The sequence below is a fragment of the Phoenix dactylifera genome, chromosome 1 (assembly GCF_051530095.1).
Source record: "Phoenix dactylifera cultivar Ajwa chromosome 1, Ajwa_hap1_PhDact_Kaust_v1.1, whole genome shotgun sequence".
NCBI lineage: Eukaryota > Viridiplantae > Streptophyta > Magnoliopsida > Arecales > Arecaceae > Phoenix > Phoenix dactylifera.
This window is the reverse complement of record NC_143190.1, coordinates 37,171,662-37,193,973: the sequence shown is the minus strand read 5'-3', so window position 1 is coordinate 37,193,973 and position 22,312 is coordinate 37,171,662. Positions and strand designations below refer to the sequence as shown.

Sequence of the window (22,312 nt, the reverse complement as noted above, 5' to 3'; positions counted from 1 at the left end):
GGACTAGGGGACACTGCAGCACGATTTATTGGGGCTGACCACGGGCCGATCGTGGTGTTTGTGATTAGATTTGAATAGATTTGAACCCTTAGCCTGACGAGAACGTCAGGACTTGAACGGGGGGAGTATATGAGGACCCGTGCGGGCGTGTTTTAGTCCCACATCGGTTATTCGTTGGGTAGATCTTGGGTACTTATACAGAATCAAGGAACTCAAATAATACCTTCCGGCTAGCTATTTTGGGTGAGGTCCTGGATTGTTACAGGCTGCATTTCCAACACTTGTACTCTACGACGGACCGGCTCCTATGGATCCCCATGAAACATCACCCACAATGCTCATGAGACTTGCATGCCGGGATAGACCAATCCCTTGTCCGATTAGCCCTCTATCATCTCTTCGCTCCATCACATAAATCAAAAATGCAAAGAGTAACCTGAACAATTCCTCGGGGACCAACCTCTCGGAAATTCCTTTCCCGTGCAATGTGGCTAGCCCGATAGACAAGAGATTGGCCAACTCTGACAAGCAAGTCTCTTGTGGGGTGATGCCTCGTGGGGATCCACAAGGGCCGGTTGGCCGTGGAGTACAAGTGTGACTTATAAAATCTCGGTCAAATTATATGCCTTGGAGATGGGCCAAGGACCAAAGTCCGCCAAGAGGGTTGTGCCTGCCAAGGAGGGGACAGCTTGATGCAAGGGTCAACGGGTCGAATTCTTGGAAATAAGCTCTAAGAGATCTATTGGGAGTTCAGGCCATTGTTATTTTTCTCTTTCTTCTTTCAGAATTGGATGCCATGGCTAAATCGTTGAAGTAACACATGACCGGGAGAAAAGACCTCTTGTGGGTCGTATTTATAGTACAGCACGGGTGCGGCGGCTCAGCAAGCCAAGAATAGCGAAGGACAAACCATGGCTCTTGCCCATTGGAAATAGGAGTCCTACAACTCCCTTAAAAAGGACTATTCATTTTCCTTACCGAAGGCAACTAGAAAAAGACTTTCACTAGAAGTAAAATTGCCATATCCTTGACTGTGAGTCCGTTCCTTCCTAATACCAAATATTGCTTGGCGACTTGTATTAATGCGATGGATAGTTTTGAAGATCTCGAATTATGCCGTACATATAGAGAAGCTAATGATGGTGCAGATTAGACTGCTAATCATACTTGGAGATGTGGCACTAATTGGGTTTTAGTAATTTGTGTACTAGTGGACCTCGGGGATCTCTAATCACTTTATGTTTGTGACGTCACAGTGCACCAAGGTATCGGTGCCTGTTTTGGCTGTCGGGGGCGAGGAGCGGAAGACGGCGGAAGGAGAGACCGCCAACTCCTCTACTAAGAAATGGAACGTTATCTATCCACACGAGGATTTCGATCTCAGCAGCCTCGATGCACCCTTCTCCCTTGATGAGATCAAAGAGGCAGTATTCAGCTTCAAATTAAGGTGACCGGAGTGCAGTGCCAGATGAATTTACCATGCGCTTTTTTCAACGTTTTTGTATCTTGTCCACAAGGATCTTCTACTACTTTTCTCTCAGCTCCATGAGTAGTCAACATGGAGATCAATTTTGTTGTGCTTACTCTCACACCTAAAAAGGAAGCAGTGAAGGCTCCCTCTGACTTTCGGCCCATTAGCCTTGTCCCTAGCTGCATCAAGATTTTTACTAAGGTTTTGGCCAGCAGAATCCAGCCTTTCTTGGAGAAGCTCATTGATCCTGCGCAGACTGCTTACATTAAAGGAAGAGCCATCCTCGATAATTCTCTTTGTGCTAACGAAATTCTTCACCATTTTAGAAAGGCGGATTGATAGAATTCTCCCTAGCTATCTACTCAATATAACCCATCGCAACTTCCCTCCGAGATGGATTGTGTGGATCAGTAATGTTCTCTCCCTTTCTAAGGTGGCAGCAATTCTCCCTCGCAGATTTGCGCCCGCCCTCCGGAGCCTGAGCATCCCACACAAACTTAAATGATTTCTATGGTTGGCGTGGCGGAAAAAACTCAAATACCAGGGGAGGCCCTCGGTAAAAATCCTGGTCCCTGTGTTAACTGCAGTCAAGCACCGGAAACGGTAGATCATAATTTTTTTTTTTAAAAAAAGAAACAGGTTTGGAAAAGACTCAGATCATAACTTCTTGGTTTGAAAGAATGCAGTTTTGGGGTTTTTTTAAACTCTTCAGTCACCATTTGGTCTTTCAATGTTATCTATTTTCCTCAAAATATGATTGCTGCTGTATTTTAGAGGAAAGGGATAATCATATCATATAGTGGGTCATCTGAATAAAGAAATTAGACTCGGGAAATTCTGATTTCATATTAGAATGTAGAATTATATATATCTCATCGAGCACTACATGGTTGCAAACCGAAGATATGGCTCATAGGGAGCTTTGTTTTCATGTTGTCATGATCCAGACTTAATGGTACTGTCTTTGTCAAAATACAGTTACTTGCTTCGATCATTTTGGTCTATACGCTTACTGCATTGCCCATGAATGAAACACAACCTACAATATTGTGGTCGATAGTTGGTTCCAACATACTCGTTTAAGGTTATCCGGTAAACAGAGTCCCAAGGTATGGCTACTCATTATCACACTGAAGGATGATCATGCATTTTCAATTTAGATGGGAATCTGAGGCGGCCAAAGAAACACAGGCAATGACACCAAGGTTGATAAATAACTGGAGACATCTTTTAGGTGAATTTATACGTGCATACTCTAAACTGAAATCTTAGTTACAGTCCTTGAAAAAATTACATATATTTTACAAGATATTTCATTCTTTTTCCATGCTAAGTATGCTAAGTTCTTACAATATTTACTTGTTCTTTTGCTTGAGGAAAAATCCTTGTATTTATATGTCTGTGTGGCTGTAATTACAGAGTAGTTAACGTTCAGTTTCATATATATGAGCAAGCCCCAGACTTGCACAACATAGAAAAGAATTGATACATTGAGGTTTGCTTCAACTTAAACTGCAAGCTTCAGCAAATTATTACCAGAAATAATCTTAATATTATGTTGAATGTCTTCTTCTTGCCATAGTTCCAAATATAATTCAATTGAATAGCACCAAAGTAATTAAGTAGATGATTCATTATCTCTTTTCTAGTGTATATATGCCTATCTATATTGTTTTTGTAAAATATCATTTCGATCATCAACTCATGAATTCAAAAACCGCCATAAGAGATCTTATGATTGATACAATACTATTTCGATACAAAATCAGCAGCCATAGAAGTATCAACACCGTAAGTTTAGTCCCATAGAATCCTTCTTTAGCGCAAAAGATGCAACCCGCGTTATATGCTATGGAATCAAGATTCATAGGTGACTTGATTTTCAGCTCAGACCACACTCCCATCTTCTGGTCTACAAAAGTTAACGTCGCAATTCCGAGAAACCTAGGCAAGTAGAAGCTTTAAGCATCACTTTCACTGTAGTCCTGCGGCGAATAAAATCCGGGTGGCGGAGGGAGCTGGATTTGTGCACTGGTGATGGGGTTCCATACAATGGCTTTAGTGTCGGGCATCAGCAGCCACCCATGGGACGATGCAAGGATATTCTTGCTGCGAATCTCAGGGAGGGATGGGCTAAGATCACTCATGGGAGTTCAGACCATTGTTGGCTTTCTTCTCTTCTTCCTACTATTCTCTCACCGGATTCCATTCTTGAGCTAACAACAGAGGGCGAGATGGGGAGACTTGGGGAGGCTTCTGTTTCGCTGCTTGGTAAAGAAAGCGAGAGGCATCTGTTTCTCTCCACTGGTTGCATGGCATGTACTGTCACTCAACAGGCAAGCTGCTTCAATACGTTGTTCGATTTCCTCTGCATGCTAAATCAGTGCATTCTTTGAAGTTGATCATGTTGCAAGTGCATTAACTCGAGCGCGGTGATAGATTAGCTGGCCTCACGACTTTGCACCTTGAACTTATCTTATGCTATCATTCAGTCCTCCAGCTTCTCTCTGGCTGTCCTGCCCTCAAAGGTTTGTACTTCCAGATGTGTAATTTTCATGAATTATCATTCATGGGAGTCAAACTGTTTATTTTCAGTTGTAATTCCATACATTAAAAGATGGGTGTGACTGCCGAGTCTCACCTCCTTCTACTCTCTTGGTTTAGCATGGAATTGTTCACTGCAAAATATGTCAACTTTGGTCACTGCATCATTCAACTTAAACTTTTGCCTCGATAAGATTAGGATTATTCGTGAGCTTCGTAATGCATAAGGTTTTCGCTTACAGGATATCTAGTTCTGTTTCTGTGGTATGCCTGCCTTTTTTCCTGTTGTTTTTCTGACCTAAGTTCCTGGGGGTTAATTTTCTCTATCTTATGTTATACCAGTTTATGTAAGAGAAAAGCAAAATCTGCCAACATTATCCGAGCCCAAGCATCTGATCCTAAAGCTAAATGGGATAGTCTTCTAGCTTGAAGCAGAATTAACAGCTCTTTCAGTCTCTTGGTCGCCTAACTTGGAAATGTTTTATATACTTGGGGCTTCATCGATCTGAATTTCTTAAGCTTTCATATTGCCGAATCTTAAGTAAAAGACTTCTATTTATGTAGGAGTCCCGTCTTTTAGAACAAGGGTCATGAAACATGGTTTGGAACAGATGCAGCTGATAAATTCTTATGTTAGAAGTATGTATGAAATGCCTTCTATAGAGTGAACATATGGCAATGTATGGCCACCAATATGGATGACACTGAAGTTTCCCTTCATTTTTTTCCTCTTTTCTGAATAAACAAGCTCTATGATTAATTTGAAATTTCCCAGATACAAAAGTCCTTTGAAGCTCATTGTGGATTATGCAGACATCTGATGTAGTATACTGAGGACATTTCTTTTTGTCTTCTGATCTTATCGGTACTTCATCGTTTATAAGATTTATGCTGTTTAAAAGCAAAATGCTCTATAGCGAGGAACAGTTGAATCTATTTAAGCTTACTGGAAGGAGACTTGGTGCTAAAAAGAAGAATGAGATCCAGGAAACTCTGATTACTTATATCTCTATCTATGTCATTGTTGCACAATGACACTTAAATCATCTATGTGTTGGATGGTGATCTTTGCAACGTTTACTTAAAAAAAAGACACAAAAGAAAAATCGTCCATTCTCACAACATCAAAGAATATTTTCAGATGATTTATCAACTAATCCAGACATTTCTCTAGGAACACATCCAGTTATATTGACAGCACCACAAGATACAGATCATTCACATAAGAGGATTTTAGGTACATTATCCGATAAAACAAAACAAAGAACAAAGGAGCAGCAGCATCAGCCGAAACCTAATTAAGCCCACATGCAACATCTAACAGAGACTGAACGAAACCCAAATAGGATCCGTCAGACCTTTCGAAAGATCTTTCCACGCATGCCAAACTGATTCATAAACACCGTTCTTTAAGTTCAGCGCTTCCATGTGACGGAACTGGCCATCCCAATACTGGAGAAAATCAAAAAGAGCTTCGAAATAGACACAATCTTCTCCGAGCCCAGGAAAGCGCGCGGGCCATCGAGCAGCGACCCAGCGTCAAAAACAATGCCTTACCATCGATCCCGTTAATCTCAGACCACTCGAGCAGCCGTGCACCCAAATCCAGCTTAAAAAGTTGGAAATCCTTCGAGACACCATTGTCTGGATCGGCAAACTTCGAGCTATGGGCAAACATCGAGCTACGGGCTAACAGTAACAGCTCCGCTTCGGATGCCTTCCCCAGGTAATATTTAGCAGGAACAGTGGAGGGAGGAAGCAGCGAAGAAAGGACTCTGGAAGGAGGTGCAGCTTCAGCAGCCGCAGCAGCAAAAGCAGCAGCATAGATGGTGAGATGGCCATGTGAGGACCCGTGCGGGCGTGTGTTTAGTCCCACATCGGTTATTCACTGGGTAGATCTTGGGTACTTATACAGGATCAAGGAACCCAAATAATACCTTCCGGCTAGCCATTTTGGGTGAGATCCTGGGTTGTTACAAATGGTATCAGAGCGGACCCGGCCCATAACCTATGTGGACTAGGGGACACTGCAGCACAGATCTATTGGGGCTGACCACGGGCCAATCGTGGTGTTTGTGATTAGATTTGAATAGATATGAACCCTTAGCCTGACGAGGACGTCAGGGCTTGAACGGAGGGTATGTGAGGACCCGTGCGGGCGTGTGTTTAGTCCCACATCGGTTATTCACTGGGTAGATCTTGGGTACTTATACAGGATCAAGGAACCCAAATAATACCTTCCGGCTAGCCATTTTGGGTAAGATCCTGGGTTGTTAGAGGCCATGCCGATCCAGCACAAAGAATTGCCCCTTGGTATATGCGACGGAGGAAGGGACGCCAGCTGAATTGGCTTTAAGCAAACTCCAGGCTCCATCTCCTGGTCTACAGTAGTGGATGTCCTTGGAGCCATCATGGCACAGCACCATCACCACCCAGTCGCGCTGAGAGGAATCGGGGCCCAAGGATAAGAACCCTTCCCAGCGGTAAAACAGGTAGGAGCAGTCGAGGCCCGGACGCTCGCGGAAGCTGGTCGGTGGGGGGAGCTGGATTTGGGCGCCGGTGACGGGGTTCCGCAAAGACACGCCGATGGCGGCGATGTCGAGCAGCAGCATCCATCCGCAGGACGACGCGAGGATCGTCTTGTTGCTGGTTCCGGGAACGGAGAAGGTGCGGGTTTTTCCGGTGTAGAGGCTAAAGAAGGAGCGGGAGTCAATGAAGAGGTTGTGGGGGAGCAGGAGAATCGGGGGATGGGGACGGAGGTTGCCGGGCCACGCGGCGGAGTGCCACGACTTGCAGACGGAGCGGAATCGGATGTAATCGGAGAGGAGACCCACCTTCTTGGCTATGAGCTCCAAGAGCTCCTCCGGGAGCTGGGACCATTCTGGCCCTCCTTTCTCTTCTTCTACTCCTTCGGTACGAGTACAAGATGATGCCATTGCCCAATTGAGAAATGGGGAGGACTTCTATGAGATTATGTGACAACCCGTCACCTTGCTGCAGAAATCATTGGCCCAACAACTAGATCGAATCAAGATGACTCTTTTCAAGATCTTCCAGAGATTGGGGTTAGCGTTTATAAGAGGAACGGATCGAGACGGAGAGCGGAACTGAAAAAAGTTAGGGTTCGGAAGGGTTACCTGATTCCGAGAAGAAGCATGGCAGCGCCGGTGTCACCACGGATTGAGAAGAGGAGGAGGGGGAGGAATATGTGACCCGATCTCTCTCTTCTTCTTCTTTTCACCATACATCGATGGAAAGTTTGCTAAAGCTTTCGCAATTCAACCTTTTTAATTACGTAATAAATAACGTCGATTTTTTTAAACAGTTAAGTGACACGTTTCATGTTAAACTGCAAACATGTGGCAGACTTCTGTTGCAACAATTATTTCGAAGTCCCGAACGAGATTGCTAATTATTTTTGGTAAGTTGCAACGTCGGCAGTTGCCTTGTACGAATACGGTAGATAAAATTAAGTCCCCGAAAGGATGATAATTATTTTTCAGTACTTATTTTACTACTGCATTTGGCCTCTAATCTGATCCCAATGATTTAAGGTGATCGCATTTGGTATTCTATGTTCATGTGATTAAAGATTCTCAAGTATCTATGAGTAATCTGTCTTGTATTCTATAAGAACCAAAGATCATTCTACTTATAATATATTATTTTTAATATTAATAATTATTTTGATTAGGAATATAAGACAAATAGAAGTTATATATTAAATTCTTTCATTATATAAATATAAAATAAAATAATATATTTCTACTATAATAAAAAATGATCATTGAATAATAATATGATTAATAATATAATATAATTTAATATTATATATATATATAATATTGCTATAATATATTAACCGTATATTGATTTATGTCAATTTTTTCTACCGGACTAAGGAGCATTTTTTTCTCAACTTTCATTCTAAGATCACTATCTTGGAATGATTTTGGATTTCAGACCTTAAGAACAGGTATCCCCTCACTGGGTTGGACGGTGATTTAAGAAATGGGGAAGATTTAGAATCACTGTCACTTGTGATCATCATAGTGCCACCAAACGCGGTGATCTCATCACTTCCAGCCATATTATTCTTAATCTTAAGATGATCATCCCTTGGTGTTAACTTGCCATCCCCAATAAATCTGCGAATAGTCTATTCGAGTTCTGCTCGGAAAAAGAAACTTTTCTTCTTTTTTTTAATGTTTTTTTGGCCCAAGAAAATTTTCCACTGCCTACATCAGACCGGTTTAAAGGTCTACAACAACCCAGAAGACTATATAAGTATGGTCCTCGTTTTAGACAGAGACACTAATCTACTAGTTAACTAGATGGCATCTGGTTAGTTGGGTCAAGTCAATGAAAAAACCTTTCACCCCCATTAGATCATTCAGACAGACCCCTGCAAGTATGATTGGAACCTATAGCCGCATGGAAATCCAAGCTGGTCCATGTCTTGATTCAGCCATAATACAAGATAAAAGAAGATTATACTATTCATTTTGTCTTTACATGAAAATTTAATAATGGCATGAATAATAAAAAAAGATAATTTGAGAAAATATTATTATGAACTATTGTCATTAATTTTATCAACAAGAATGAAGTACAACCTTAATTAAACTTTCATTTCTCAAATAAATAACCTTAAATATGTGAACCAAAAATCTAAACTTGGTATTGGACTGATAACAAAGCAATTAGGGGTTTTAAAGTCAGAGGTTTTCTATTAAGTTGGATTGAGAAAATTGAGACTAGATGGAGGCATGTAATATTTAACCTATTTTTGACCTAATTATCATGCCTGTCAAGCTGAGCCAAGTTGAGTAGGAAATAACATGCGACGAGTTCGAAAAAGATATATCAAACCTAACCTAGATGGGCTGGGACCGGAATGAATCAGCTGATGTAAGGCTATGGTTCTGCTAAAGGAATGACACTAAAGAAATCTCTTTAAATTCTTGTAGTACAAGTTCAGTCTTTTATACTGGAAATGGACTTGTTCCAGGTAAACAGGGACAGAAATTGGTTGAGGGATGCTGTATTAGAGGTGGTAATCGGAACAGGTTGGTCAGATAAAGCTCGCATTGGATGCAGATCGGATCAAAAATTTGTTAACCTGAATCCGACCTTTCTATTAAATATGTCAAAATTTTAGATCTAAATCCAATCTTGTTTATTAAACAGGTAACCGACCGCAACCTACATAACTTCTTTATTAAATAGGTTAAGTCAGATTAAATAAATTTTTAATGGATTAAATGGATTTAAATAGGTTAAACAAGTTAAGCGGGTCGGGTTAAATAGGTCTAAAATATGTTAAACAGATTTTAAATAGGTTAAATAGGCCATTCGCGGGTTGGGTTGAAGGATCAGGTCATAAATTGCCACCCCTATGTTATATTGGTGGTATTTTGTAATGGTCAAATGGATCTCCACCATAATCTCCAGAGAGATTTCCAAGATATCAATAGATTCTCAATTGATTTGGATCTCTAATCAGACCTCCTCCACCCCCTTAGAAAAAAAAAAGAGAAGAAAAACTCCTCCCTAGCTTCCATAAATACCTATCCAGGTTATTAATCTGTGGATTTCTGCAAACCTTTGTTGCTTGTGTTACTAGAAAACTCTTCATTTCCTTCTTCCAAAGTCCCTTCAGTGGAAATTACAGCCTCTGTTATCCTCATGGAGCCACCAAGAAAGCAATCCAGCACCATTGGTATTGCCAAAACCATCAGCAATGTTTTACACACATATGGCTTTGGCTGGTCTGTTTCTTGAGCATTTATATTACTGCACAAAGTGCTAAAGGTAAGATTTTCCTAATGATTACTTATTTCTGCAGGAATGCGGAGGCTCCATGTCGAGAAGGTTTTCTTAGAAGTGTCACAGTAATCATGTGACAATCGAATTTGGGGACTTTCAGAAAAGTTTGAAATAGAAACAGTTAATATATTCTTATTTCAGAAGCATGCAATGCAATGGCCTGAAAAAACAAGCAAATGGCAATGTATTGAACACCAATAAGGGCAATATTGGTGTTTCTTACCCCCTTTTCTGACCAAACAAGCTCATTCATTGATTAGGAATTTCATTGTTTTGAAATCTTATTCTGTTAATTGCTTTATGAACTACTTAGGAACCAAATCTAGTTTATGAAGAGCATGTTTTCTTGGTATTCAAATGTTAGACATACTTCATCATTTATGTAATTCATGCTCAGGACGGGGTTCAAGAATGTCTGATGAAGTCTGCATGGAGGTCGACACCCAACCTCGGATCTTGCTTACCGTCGGGCTGAACCATATATAGAAGAGAGAAAGAGACAGAAGAGAGAGAGAGATAAAAACAAAACCCTTCGTGTTTTCATATAAGAACACCCATCAATATGTTCAGGTTTCGTCCTTTAGAGAGGCACAAAATTGTGAAACTTTGTCTTTCAAGGTACACCAGGAAGTGGAAACTGATTTGAATAAGTGGGATCTTCCAGGAATTGCCTGTTTCCCTAGGAACTACCATAATGTCGAGCGTCTGATTATTAATGTCAGTGATCTAAGACCATCTTCTGCATGTTCTCAACCCATACTTAACACATTTTCATTTTTCCCTCATTTGATAGTTTCATGTTGACATTTCAGAGATTCTGGGAACAACATGGATAGTTCGATGAGAGTGTGGATTGGAAAAAGTACCTTCTTCTTAAATGTACTATCGTAAGAATCCAAAGTTGGTTACTTGATACTTTTTCCTCCTATAATTGTTAAACTTTGGACAATAGATCTATATCCTTCAATTATGAAGATCAAATAAGTGCATTATTTTTTTTTCAAAAAATTAAGTGTTATTATATTTGTGCAGCTTTCATCATCCAACAAATAAGCCGACCATGAAAGGATGATGGCCACATTTTCTACTACAAATATATTTCCGCTATATCGGTACGCCATCTGTACCAAATACCAGTGCCAAATTGATAAAGTACGGTACATTTTGTACCGTCCGATTCGGGTTGGTACGGCGTATCTCGTTGTAGCACGTAGGAGGGTCTCTGGACATTGTTTTTACATGAATAGATGAGCCAAACTACTCTCAAACGCATGACTTCAATTAGGCTTGCCAACAAGGGTTTAGGAGGTTCTAGCATGATACCTCCAATTCTGTTGGAGTAACACCGACCAGAAAACTACTAAAATACTGTTTAAAATTTTCTATAGCAAAGAGGTATTGTGATTTAAGTTTGAGCAAAATTATTTTCTGAAGTCGTAGAAAGCAAATGCACTTTGATTTCTTTCCCTGCTGTGCCAAAATTCATTTAACATGAAATTGGATGCCTTTTTTCTAGAAAAAAAAAAAGCAAAGATGGTAGCAAACCACCACATTTGATGCCCCTATGCACATCAGTATTTAAGAAGCACATAAATAACCACAAGGAAAAACTAGCATGATAAATTCCTCCTTGCATTCTTTCATAGGGAAATCACATTACCAACTGGTTAACAAATATAAAAAGCATTTAGCTGACTTAGCAGCATGGAATGGAGCAAAATATTTCTGTAGAGAAACAAAAAGTTATGTTACATTAGGACATGTACTAAAACATGTACCAGCTAAAATCAACAACAGAGTTACAAAACCTCTAAATATAAGAAGCATGTAGCCACCTAAAATTCCAAAATGAATTAAAAATATGTAAATCAGCTGCCAACATGAAAATAGTGTGGGACTTCATTCATGGAATAATAGCCATAATGTATATGGTAAAACTAACCTCCAACTCTTTTACTATGGGCTTAGCATAATTTGAGTAAAATGATTGTGGTAACTGAATAGTTAATGCAAAACCAGTATCACTTTATCTGGATTATAACCATACTAATGACAACAAATTGGCTTCTTCTCTCTGCTGTTGGTACTCTAAGCTCACCATGAGTCCCATCTTCAATTTACAGTATAACAGCGTAAAGCTTCTGCCATGCATTGTTCTCTTTCTAAGAATCTTAAACAAATAAAACAGATACCATACTGTAAAACATTGAGATCATTTTGTTTGACAACAAAATATCAAAAATCCAAATGAAATGTCCTTCGTAAACTACATTAGGTGTTCCAAAACAAAAGAAGGTCGCATTGAAATTGATCAGATAACTTTCAAATGTACAAAACTTCAAATCAATCAAACAGTTTCTTTACCCCAGAAACAATAGAATCTACAGAACTCTCCTCTTGTCCCTGTGTATTCTTTTAAATAAGAATTTATCAGCTCCATCTGTTGTGCACTTGCTTCAATGTTCCTAAATTCAGATTTATGATGATGACACGAAAACCTTCTTGCCATCAAATGTCTCAGTTTGCTTAAAATCCATTTTGTAGCAGGTGAAGAAAATCTGCACCTGTTACCCTTTGTTCGACAGTCGAAAATGCTTATGAAAAGAAATCAGCCAATACCCTGCATGAAGTAAGATGGAGAAAAGTGATGCCAGGACGTTCAAGATGACACAATTTCTAAAGACTACCATCTTTATAAAAAAGAAGGCATATCTGAGAATGAAAATTAGATAATGCAAGAGTCCTTTCTTTGTAAAGATCCTGAGGAACCTTGGCCATATCAGGTGAAGTACCAAAGACTTGGCGTAGACACATGCATCTTCTCGCCAAACCAGAAACTATATTTATGATTTCGAGTTTATTTCCATCAATGATGAATTCATCAAATGTACATGCAATCAAATACGAAACGCGGAGGGCAGGACACAACCTGACAGGAGTTTGTGCAATGAGCCAAAGCAGAAGATTTTCTCAACCAATTTGGAGTGTGACACCTTGAACATTGTGTTCCAACGCATAGCGGATCCACTGGTTGATATTGCATGCAACAGGTCCATAAGTGGAATCCCTGCAAACTGGAATTGTCATGGTGGCGGATTACATAGTCGATGAGATGATGAAACCGATGCATGACACCAATGTTTGTGAAGGGGGATTACTGAATTGGAGAGGATGCGGTGAGGATTTCATCCGAAAGTCGGCTAATTCCTATCGATGCCAATGGCCTCAGATCGCTTCCATAATGGCTTAGAGGGGCGACCAGAGGTTCTCGGTTTTATTTTGATGTCATATAACATAACAAAGATTGCAGGAGAGAAATTCTCACTATAGTCAGCAGAGGCAACCGAAAAACGATGCCTTTTTGAATTCCGATCATCCATGGAAGAGAGAGAGAGAGTCTGGCCTTTGTCTTTTGGCTCGTTCTTGGCCATATTTAAGGGTGAGATCTTATTGAGGATTTAAATAAAAGATACACGATCCTGGAGCGCGTATCCTAGATTTGAAAATAGGATGTGCTCTTCTTTCCTCATTCCTATTAGTTCTAAATAAAATAAATAGATTACTTTTTTAAAAAAATAAAAATCTAGACCTGAAGGCAAACTTCCTCACATGGTTTAAGTTCCTTCCTCTTCCCTGTCTAGGATTTGTTTGAGGGATCTGATGGGACTGGAAAGGTCTAGGTTGGAGAAGAAATGAGGCAGTAGGTGATTTTCTTCTTGAAGAAGGGATTGAGAGCAGAAGAATTAATATCATCTATAGCTCCTTTTTGCCAAGATCTTGTCATTACCTGGGAAAATCCTTCAAACAACACAAAATTGGCATACACGTGGCAGCAACTACTACTTTTTTTCCTTGTCTTTTTTTTAAAAAAAGAAAAATTAAAGGATTGAAACCCAACAAAAAGCGTTAAGCTCATGAAAAAGAAAGACCATAAAACTCTCTCAAAAGAACAAAAAAAAAAGAGGAGGAATCCCAATTTACTCACGGGTTTTTTCTTTTTCTCCCTTTTTTTTATGGTGAACTAGATGAATCATTCAACTCTAGTGCTGACTCATTCTAGGAGGTCAAAAAACAAAATTTTTTTAAACTGAATTGTAAGATTGCTAGAAGACTCATAATTTGTTGTTCGTATATGTCCAACAATAGAAGATGTGATCCAGTCGGCTGTACAATTCGTCTCAACTCTTGAAGAAAACACTCTCACTCATAGATAGAGCTGACAAAACCTGGGTTGGGCTCTACAGCAGAAGTTAGGCCCGATGGCTATGCCCAGGCCCGGCCCGGCCCGACTGTCGGGCTTAAATTTTTCTCTAGGCCCGACCCAACTTTATAAATCTGGTCCTAGGCCCGTCTAGCCCGACCCGACCCGACAGACCCGATTTTTTCTTTATTTGGAATCTGGAAATGGGACAGAATGGCCTGACTAGGCCCAGCCTGATTTTTTTGGTCGGGCCGCTTTTCCTGCCCAGGCTCGACCCATGGGCTTTTTTTAATGCCCAAGCCCGAAAAAATTCTGGGCTAGGCTGGGCGGGCCAGAAGGCCCGTGATTAGCGCTACTCATAGAGTTTTCGTTAGATTTCTATCTTGAAAGTTAGGCCTCCTAGACAAACATCCCTTGCATTTCAAAATACCAATAAGCATAGTGGAATTCATATTTAAATATTAGACTATCAACTCAACGATCCCAAATGTTATTGCCTCTTTGTAACTCTATGAACTTACGGGGCTTTCTATACTGCGCCCCGTAGGCCAAAATATGAATCTCATAGCAGAGTGCAGAAAACCAGTTATGGGAACTAGCTGATTCCCCATCGGTCCATCTTTGCTTGCTCCTTTACTATCCCTTCACCACCTCCGGTGCTGATTTGGCCGCCAATATCACCACATTAAGCGTTCTTTCTTCATGGGCCTCCTACACAACGGAATTAGCAACCTCTGCCACCCGTGACATGATACGGTACGAAATTTTTTTGACACACCGAATACGACGCGTTTACCTATTCATTTCATCCCTTCTACGTTCTGGTTAGCCCCTCTTCAACATTTCTTTTTATAATAAGGATATCATCGATTCCGCGTGAAGCCGTCCAATTAGGCCTGTTAACGAGCTGAGCTGCTCGGGCTCGGCTTGGTAAAAGCTCGGTTCGGGCTCGACTCGTTTGTCAAATAAGCCCGAGCCCAAGCCTAAAATGAGACCTATTTAAATTCGAGTATGAGCCCGAGTTTGAGCCTGAGGAGCTCATGACCCTAAACAAAACTCGTGACCAAATGAGTTCAGAATCCGACGATTGAGATCAGTCCCAAACCTTGCATCCGACGGTTGGGCCAACGCCCTCCTTCCCTACCCCTCCTCTCCAACCATCCCCCTCAGTCCTCCCCCGACATGCTGCGGCGCTGCCCTAGCTCCTTCTTCTCCAGTCCCCACCTCCTTCTCCGTTTGCCCTAGCTTTCGCTCTCTCCCTTTCCGACGGGGGCGACGATTTTCCGGCAGTTGAAGAAGAGCCGGAAGAGCTCGTTGGCGGGGAGCTCGACGGGCGGCGCGGTGCTTCTCTTCTTTCTCATCGTCCTCATGCCTCATTTCCTCCAGGTAGCACGACTATTCCTCTTTCCTCCTCAGACCTCATTTCCTTAAGGTATCATCGTCGATCGGTTCTTGATTTGACCCCGTCTCTTAGTTTTCTTTTTTCGATCCGGGCTCTCTATGTGGCCGCAGATTTCTAATCGGTTCCGGCTTGCTTTGCTCTCGTGATCTCTGTTGGCGATGGTTTTGTTTTTCCTAGCTTGGGTTTTGTAATGGATGGATTTGGATGGGTTTTTGTTTCGATTCATTTGTTATAAAGTTTGGGGATTTCAGTCGATCTGGAGTTTAGGGACTGTGGTTGTTGAAGCGCCATTTCCCCATTTTTATTCGAGTTTGATGGGGCTTTGATATGGGTTTGAATCTTGATGGGGCTTGCCGCGGAGAAAACTGAATGGCTTTGATGTGGGGTATGAAATGCTCCGTTAATGAGAGCTTCTCCAATCAGCAAATAGTATGGGTTGGGATTTATTTTTTTAATCTGTTGAGGGCCAAGTTCCCTGTAGGTATTTGTTGCTGCTGGCTTGCTGCTGCTGTTGTTGTTGAGGGCGTAGCCGGTTGCCTGTGGGCTGTGGGTAGAAATAAATGTCATTTTCTTCTCCACCCTCTGTTTCTCAGCAAACAGAGACTCCCTCTGATTAATAATAATTTGAGGCTCTGTCCCTCGCCTCTCTTCCTCTCTGATTAAAAATGATTGGATTTTGGTTTTTATTCGAGTTTTACTGAAGATTTTCATTTTCTTTTTGATAATTATATCGTCTCACTTGCTTGCTTACATTATCAAATAACTAGAGCTTCTGTTTTGGATAGTGAAATTTGTATTGTATTTTTCTCTTCTCACCGGTGATCATGTTTTAATTTGGATAATCAATGTTCTTTTTTGTAATAATCAGGTTGATGTTATCCTGGTTGTGTAGTTCTTTTGTTTGAAAACGTCAATAATATTGCAACAAAAATGGGACTTGCATAGGTTGTCCAAGTTATAGCATGGCAAAAATGAGTTGTCTTTAAATCAGTTTTGATAGTTTCTATCTGTTTGACCTACCTACATACTTCTTATGTAATGAAAATTAATATTGAGGATTCTTTAGTCCGAAAGTAGTACATCCAGTGGACCTTTGTGAATTGATCTCAACTTTTCATGTCTTATGTTAAAACTCTCTGACTCTTTAGCTAGTATTTAAACAGCCTAATTTTTTGTTTTTCCAAAAAAATAAATAGTCTGGTTTCTAAGGATATGAAGTACTAACCTCTGTTTCATATGATTATAATCTCTAAGATACATAAATGTCATCATAATACCTTTACAATTTCTCTGGGATTTCAATTCATAGTAATCATTATATGACTATTGTAATTGTTGCTGGAATTTGGACCCGGGGGCGGCCGCGAACCGAGGAGGAGGAGCTCCGGTGGGAGAATCGGCGGACGGCGGTTCGTCGTCTGGCGGCGTCCTCCGGGAGGTGGCCTGTGAGCGAGAACGGCAGGCGGTGGATCGTCGGCGTGCGGCTCCTTCCGGGGGAACCTGCAAGAAGCCGGTGGCCGGGCTTTCCGGCGCCGGCCCTCCGATGCCTAAGTCAGAGGGGGGCTTAATTTTGGAGAAGAGAGAGGGACTGTATTTCCCAGTCCGAAGCCTCCCTTGGGAGGAAGAAGCCTCCAGCCCCCTTTTTAGAGGGAGAAGCTCCCCATTTATAGGGAGAGTGGCAGGATTACCTGTGATGTGACTAGACGAATTAATGGGTTACCGTCACGATTGGACGTGGGCGTGTGAAGTAATGAGTTGCCGTGGATGGCCCGTTTCCATCATGGGAGGAGATGGCGTGTAGCCAGAGTTTGCTTGTGGCGCGCAGTGCAGTACATTCTTGGGAATGATGAGGTGTTGACAGTCGTAGCAGGGTATGGTCCCTGATTAATATGTCGTGGCGTGGCCGGCAAGTAAAGCATGGTGCGGTGAGGCTGCTGCAGGGGATGGCCGCAGCATATAGACGACGAGGTCGGCCTTCTGAGGTCAGCTCAGCCTTTTGGTCTCGGCCTGCTGTGCTCGGCCTTCTATGATTAGCCTTCTGTGCTTGGCAGCCTTCTGGATGAGCTCGGCAGCTTTCTGTGCTCGGCGGCCTGGATGAGCTCGGCAGCCTTCTGTGCTCAGCGGCCTGGATGAGCTCGGCCTGAATGAGCTCGGCAGCTTCTGTGCTCGGCCTTCTGGGCCTTAGCCTTCTGAGCTCGGCAGCCTGGATGAGCTCGGCAGCCTTCTGTGCTCGGCGGCCTAGATGAGCTCGGCCTGGATGAGCTCGGCAGCTTCTGAGCTCGGCCTGCATGATGAGCTCGGCACGGCTCTCTGAGCTCGGCCTGCATGGTGAGCTCGGCCTGTATGGTGAGCTCAGGCTTGTTGTCAGATTTGGGTGCTTTAATTATACGTGTGGGGTGGTCTATTTTCCCCCCAACACTACCCCCCGACTTCCGAGTTTGAGCTGCTTTTTGGCTCGGACGAAGGAAGTAGTCCAGTCGTTGATCATCCTGTGATATAGCCAAATATATATGGAGATGTGCGTGCCAAGTAGGGTATACCTCTGATGCAGTCGGAGTCAAGTGCTTCAGGTCGACTCAGCTCTCGAGAACGTCGAGACGACGCGGCAGATCTTCCGCGTCGCACTTCTCCCAGCATTGGAGATCTGTGTGGGCGTTGCTTTGTTGTTATCCACGAACATTTTGAGGGTGCTTTGTTGTCAATCACGAACGTTTCGGGGGGCCGCGAAGGTACTACCCCGTCATCCCGAGGTCGAGGGAGCTCGGGCTCACTGTCGACTCGTCGGGGCATCTCGACCTTAGTCGAGGAGGCGCTACGGGAGGCCGCAAAGGTACTATCCCGTTGTGGGTGTTGAGCGCCACGGAGGGCCGCGAAGGTACTACCCCGTCTTCCCGAAGTGTCGAGGGGTCTGGGCACGTACTGTCGACACTCGGGGCATCTCGATTTTAGTCGAGGAGGCGCTACGGGGGGCCGCGAAGGTACTACCCCGTTGTTGGTGTTGAGCGCCACGGAGGGCCGCGAAGGTACTACCCCGTCTTTCCGAAGTGTCGAGGGGTCTGGGCACGCACTGTCGACACTCGGGGCATCTCGACCTTAGTCGAGGAGGCGCTACGGGGGGCCGCGAAGGTACTACCCCGTTGTTGGTGTTGAGTGCCACGGAGGGCCGCGAAGGTACTACCCCGTCTTCCCGAAGTGTCGAGGGGTCTGGGCACGCACTGTCGACACTCGGGGCATCTCGATTTTAGTCGAGGAGGCGCTACGGGGGGCCGCGAAGGTACTACCCCGTTGTTGGTGTTGAGCGCCACGGAGGGCCGCGAAGGTACTACCCCGTCTTCCCGAAGTGTCGAGGGGTCTGGGCACGCACTGTCGACACTCGGGGCATCTCGACCTTAGTCGAGGAGGCGCTACGGGGGGCCGCGAAGGTACTACCCCGTTGTTGGTGTTGAGCGCCACGGAGGGCTGCGAAGGTACTACCCCGTCTTCCCGAAGTGTCGAGGGGTCTGGGCACGCACTGTCGACACTCGGGGCATCTCGATTTTAGTCGAGGAGGCGCTACGGGGGGCCGCGAAGGTACTACCCCGTTGTTGGTGTTGAGCGCCACGGAGGGCCGCGAAGGTACTACCCCGTCTTTCCGAAGTGTCGAGGGGTCTGGGCACGCACTGTCGACACTCGGGGCATCTCGACCTTAGTCGAGGAGGCGCTACGGGGGGCCGCGAAGGTACTACCCCGTTGTTGGTGTTGAGCGCCACGGAGGGCCGCGAAGGTACTACCCCGTCTTCCCGAAGTGTCGAGGGGTCTGGGCACGCACTGTCGACACTCGGGGCATCTCGATTTTAGTCGAGGAGGCGCTACGGGGGGCCGCGAAGGTACTACCCCGTTGTTGGTGTTGAGCGCCACGGAGGGCCGCGAAGGTACTACCCCGTCTTCCCGAAGTGTCGAGGGGTCTGGGCACGCACTGTCGACACTCGGGGCATCTCGACCTTAGTCGAGGAGGCGCTACGGGGGGCCGCGAAGGTACTACCCCGTTGTTGGTGTTGAGCGCCACGGAGGGCCGCGAAGGTACTACCCCGTCTTCCCGAAGTGTCGAGGGGTCTGGGCACGCACTGTCGACACTCGGGGCATCTCGACCTTAGTCGAGGAGGCGCTACGGGGGGCCGCGAAGGTACTACCCCGTTGTTGGTGTTGAGCGCCACGGAGGGCCGCGAAGGTACTACCCCGTCTTCCCGAAGTGTCGAGGGGTCTGGGCACGCACTGTCGACACTCGGGGCATCTCGATTTTAGTCGAGGAGGCGCTACGGGGGGCCGCGAAGGTACTACCCCGTTGTTGGTGTTGAGCGCCACGGAGGGCCGCGAAGGTACTACCCCGTCTTCCCGAAGTGTCGAGGGGTCTGGGCACGCACTGTCGACACTCGGGGCATCCCGAACTTAGTCGGGGCATCCCGAACTTAGTCGGGGCATCATTGGAGATGCATGCAGGAGATGGATTTCGTTGGCGATCGTGCGCCCTTATTCGGAGCGGGGCGACGTTGGAGATAGGGATACGCGTAGGTCGTTTTTTGGATTCTCCGACCTGAAAATAGATGAAATATTGAAATTATTTGAAGCCAAAGTGGCATCCTGTACCTTTTGGAGATATTTTGATGGCTCTCGAGCTTCGAAGTCCCTCAGGACTTGGCTCAGCACCGGCCTTCTTTGGCTCGATTTTCTGGGAGGGGTGTTCTGCACTCGGGCTTCTGAGCTCGGGCTTATGAGCTCAGCAGCCTTCTGGTTTCGGCCTTCTGAGCTCGGCCTGCATGAGCTCGGCCTGGATGAGACTGCTGCAGGTCGTGGCTGCAGCATGTGGATGACGAGCTCGGCCTTCTGAGCTCGGCCTGGCCTGCATGAGCTCGGCCTGGATGAGCTCGGCAGCCGTCTGTGCACGGCTGGGGCTTCGGTGATGGCGACGCTCTGAAGGAGAGCAACGTCACGAGCGCCGTCGTAAGGACTTACACCCATGAGGAGGGAGTACATAACTCTCCTTCTCCAGACCTCAGCTTTTATTTCTCTTTCCCTCCAACTCGTTGATGTGAGGCTTGGGCTACTACTTCTCACTAGTTGCCCCCACGTACGTCGTTGTAGCGGGAGCCATGCCTGATTCGAGATGGCTCGGGAGAAAGTTTCTTCCTCTGCTTAACATGAACCCGTGGAGGCGGCACAGGAGGAGCCTCCACTTGTTGCAGGCTTTGGGCTGCAATGGCTAGCGCTTGGACTTGCTGCACTAACGCGTCGAAGTGCTCGGGTTGGACTTGTGGAGCTTGATCTGCCGGAGGTCTTGGTGGTGGATTCTGGACTGAGCGCCCGGAGCTTGGAGCATGATGCCGGGAGGTATCAGAGACTCCTCTGCTCCTTAGTTTCATGGCCACAACTCGGGCCCTTCCTCTAGCGCCAACTGTTGCTGGAATTTGGACCCGGGGGCGGCCGCGAACCGAGGAGGAGGAGCTCCGGTGGGAGAATCGGCGGACGGCGGTTCGTCGTCTGGCGGCGTCCTCCGGGAGGTGGCCTGTGAGCGAGAACGGCAGGCGGTGGATCGTCGGCGTGCGGCTCCTTCCGGGGGAACCTGCAAGAAGCCGGTGGCCGGGCTTTCCGGCGCCGGCCCTCCGATGCCTAAGTCAGAGGGGGGCTTAATTTTGGAGAAGAGAGAGGGACTGTATTTCCCAGTCCGAAGCCTCCCTTGGGAGGAAGAAGTCTCCAGCCCCCTTTTTAGAGGGAGAAGCTCCCCATTTATAGGGAGAGTGGCAGGGTTACCTGTGATGTGACTAGACGAATTAATGGGTTACCGTCACGATTGGACGTGGGCGTGTGAAGTAATGAGTTGCCGTGGATGGCCCGTTTCCATCATGGGAGGAGATGGCGTGTAGCCAGAGTTTGCTTGTGGCGCGCAGTGCAGTACATTCTTGGGAATGATGAGGTGTTGACAGTCGTAGCAGGGTATGGTCCCTGATTAATATGTCGTGGCGTGGCCGGCAAGTAAAGCATGGTGCGGTGAGGCTGCTGCAGGGGATGGCCGCAGCATATAGACGACGAGGTCGGCCTTCTGAGGTCAGCTCAGCCTTTTGGTCTCGGCCTGCTGTGCTCGGCCTTCTATGATTAGCCTTCTGTGCTTGGCAGCCTTCTGGATGAGCTCGGCAGCCTTCTGTGCTCGGCGGCCTGGATGAGCTCGGCAGCCTTCTGTGCTCAGCGGCCTGGATGAGCTCGGCCTGAATGAGCTCGGCAGCTTCTGTGCTCGGCCTTCTGGGCCTTAGCCTTCTGAGCTCGGCAGCCTGGATGAGCTCGGCAGCCTTCTGTGCTCGGCGGCCTAGATGAGCTCGGCCTGGATGAGCTCGGCAGCTTCTGAGCTCGGCCTGCATGATGAGCTCGGCACGGCTCTCTGAGCTCGGCCTGCATGGTGAGCTCGGCCTGTATGGTGAGCTCAGGCTTGTTGTCAGATTTGGGTGCTTTAATTATACGTGTGGGGTGGTCTATTTTCCCCCCAACAGTAATCTTGTTTCCTACATTGTTTTATTTAGAGGATTTGAATCAATATGATTTGGGGTATTGTTTTAGATTGCTTGTCATTTTGTGTGGTTTTATGTGGTTTTTTTAGCTGTGGCGATAGAGGAGCATCCATATAAATAGCAGAAGTTTGATGCAGAGTTTAAGTGCAACGGGGTTCTCTTAATGTGGTGAAGAAGACTTGTTGAAAAGGACAAGCCGGGCTGTGATAGGAATTTGGCTCTCTATGGGAATACGGAGGGAAAAACAAACAAGAGGAATGAACGAAGAGATGGAGAGGATGGAGTTCGGGCAGTTGAATTTTTGTGCAGCGTAGGTGAGATGAGAACAACTG

General features: G+C 45.1%; 1 protein-coding gene across 2 annotated transcripts; it reads right to left on the bottom strand.

The window, feature by feature from the left end:
• Nucleotides 1-4,276: 4,276 nt before the first annotated feature.
• On the bottom strand, nt 4,277-7,290 carry LOC120110584 (F-box protein SKIP23-like). 2 transcript variants are annotated; one of them, XM_088723846.2, is made up of 2 exons: nt 7,153-7,283; nt 4,277-7,065 (listed from the first exon to the last, which is right to left on the bottom strand). In XM_088723846.2, the coding sequence occupies exon 2, from the start codon at nt 6,949-6,951 to the stop codon at nt 6,289-6,291; it is 663 nt and encodes a 220-aa protein (XP_088579972.2). In that variant the 5' UTR covers nt 6,952-7,065; nt 7,153-7,283; the 3' UTR covers nt 4,277-6,288. The 2 variants fall into 2 exon arrangements, with proteins under 2 accessions (XP_088579972.2, XP_088579981.2); XM_088723855.2 differs by having other exon boundaries at nt 4,278-7,009; nt 7,153-7,290.
• Nucleotides 7,291-22,312: the final 15,022 nt, after the last annotated feature.

What these genes read in the sequence shown, in the direction of transcription:
- LOC120110584 (XM_088723855.2), bottom strand. Translation starts at nt 6,951, where the DNA reads ATGGCATCATCTTGTACTCGTACCGAAGGAGTAGAAGAAGAGAAAGGA.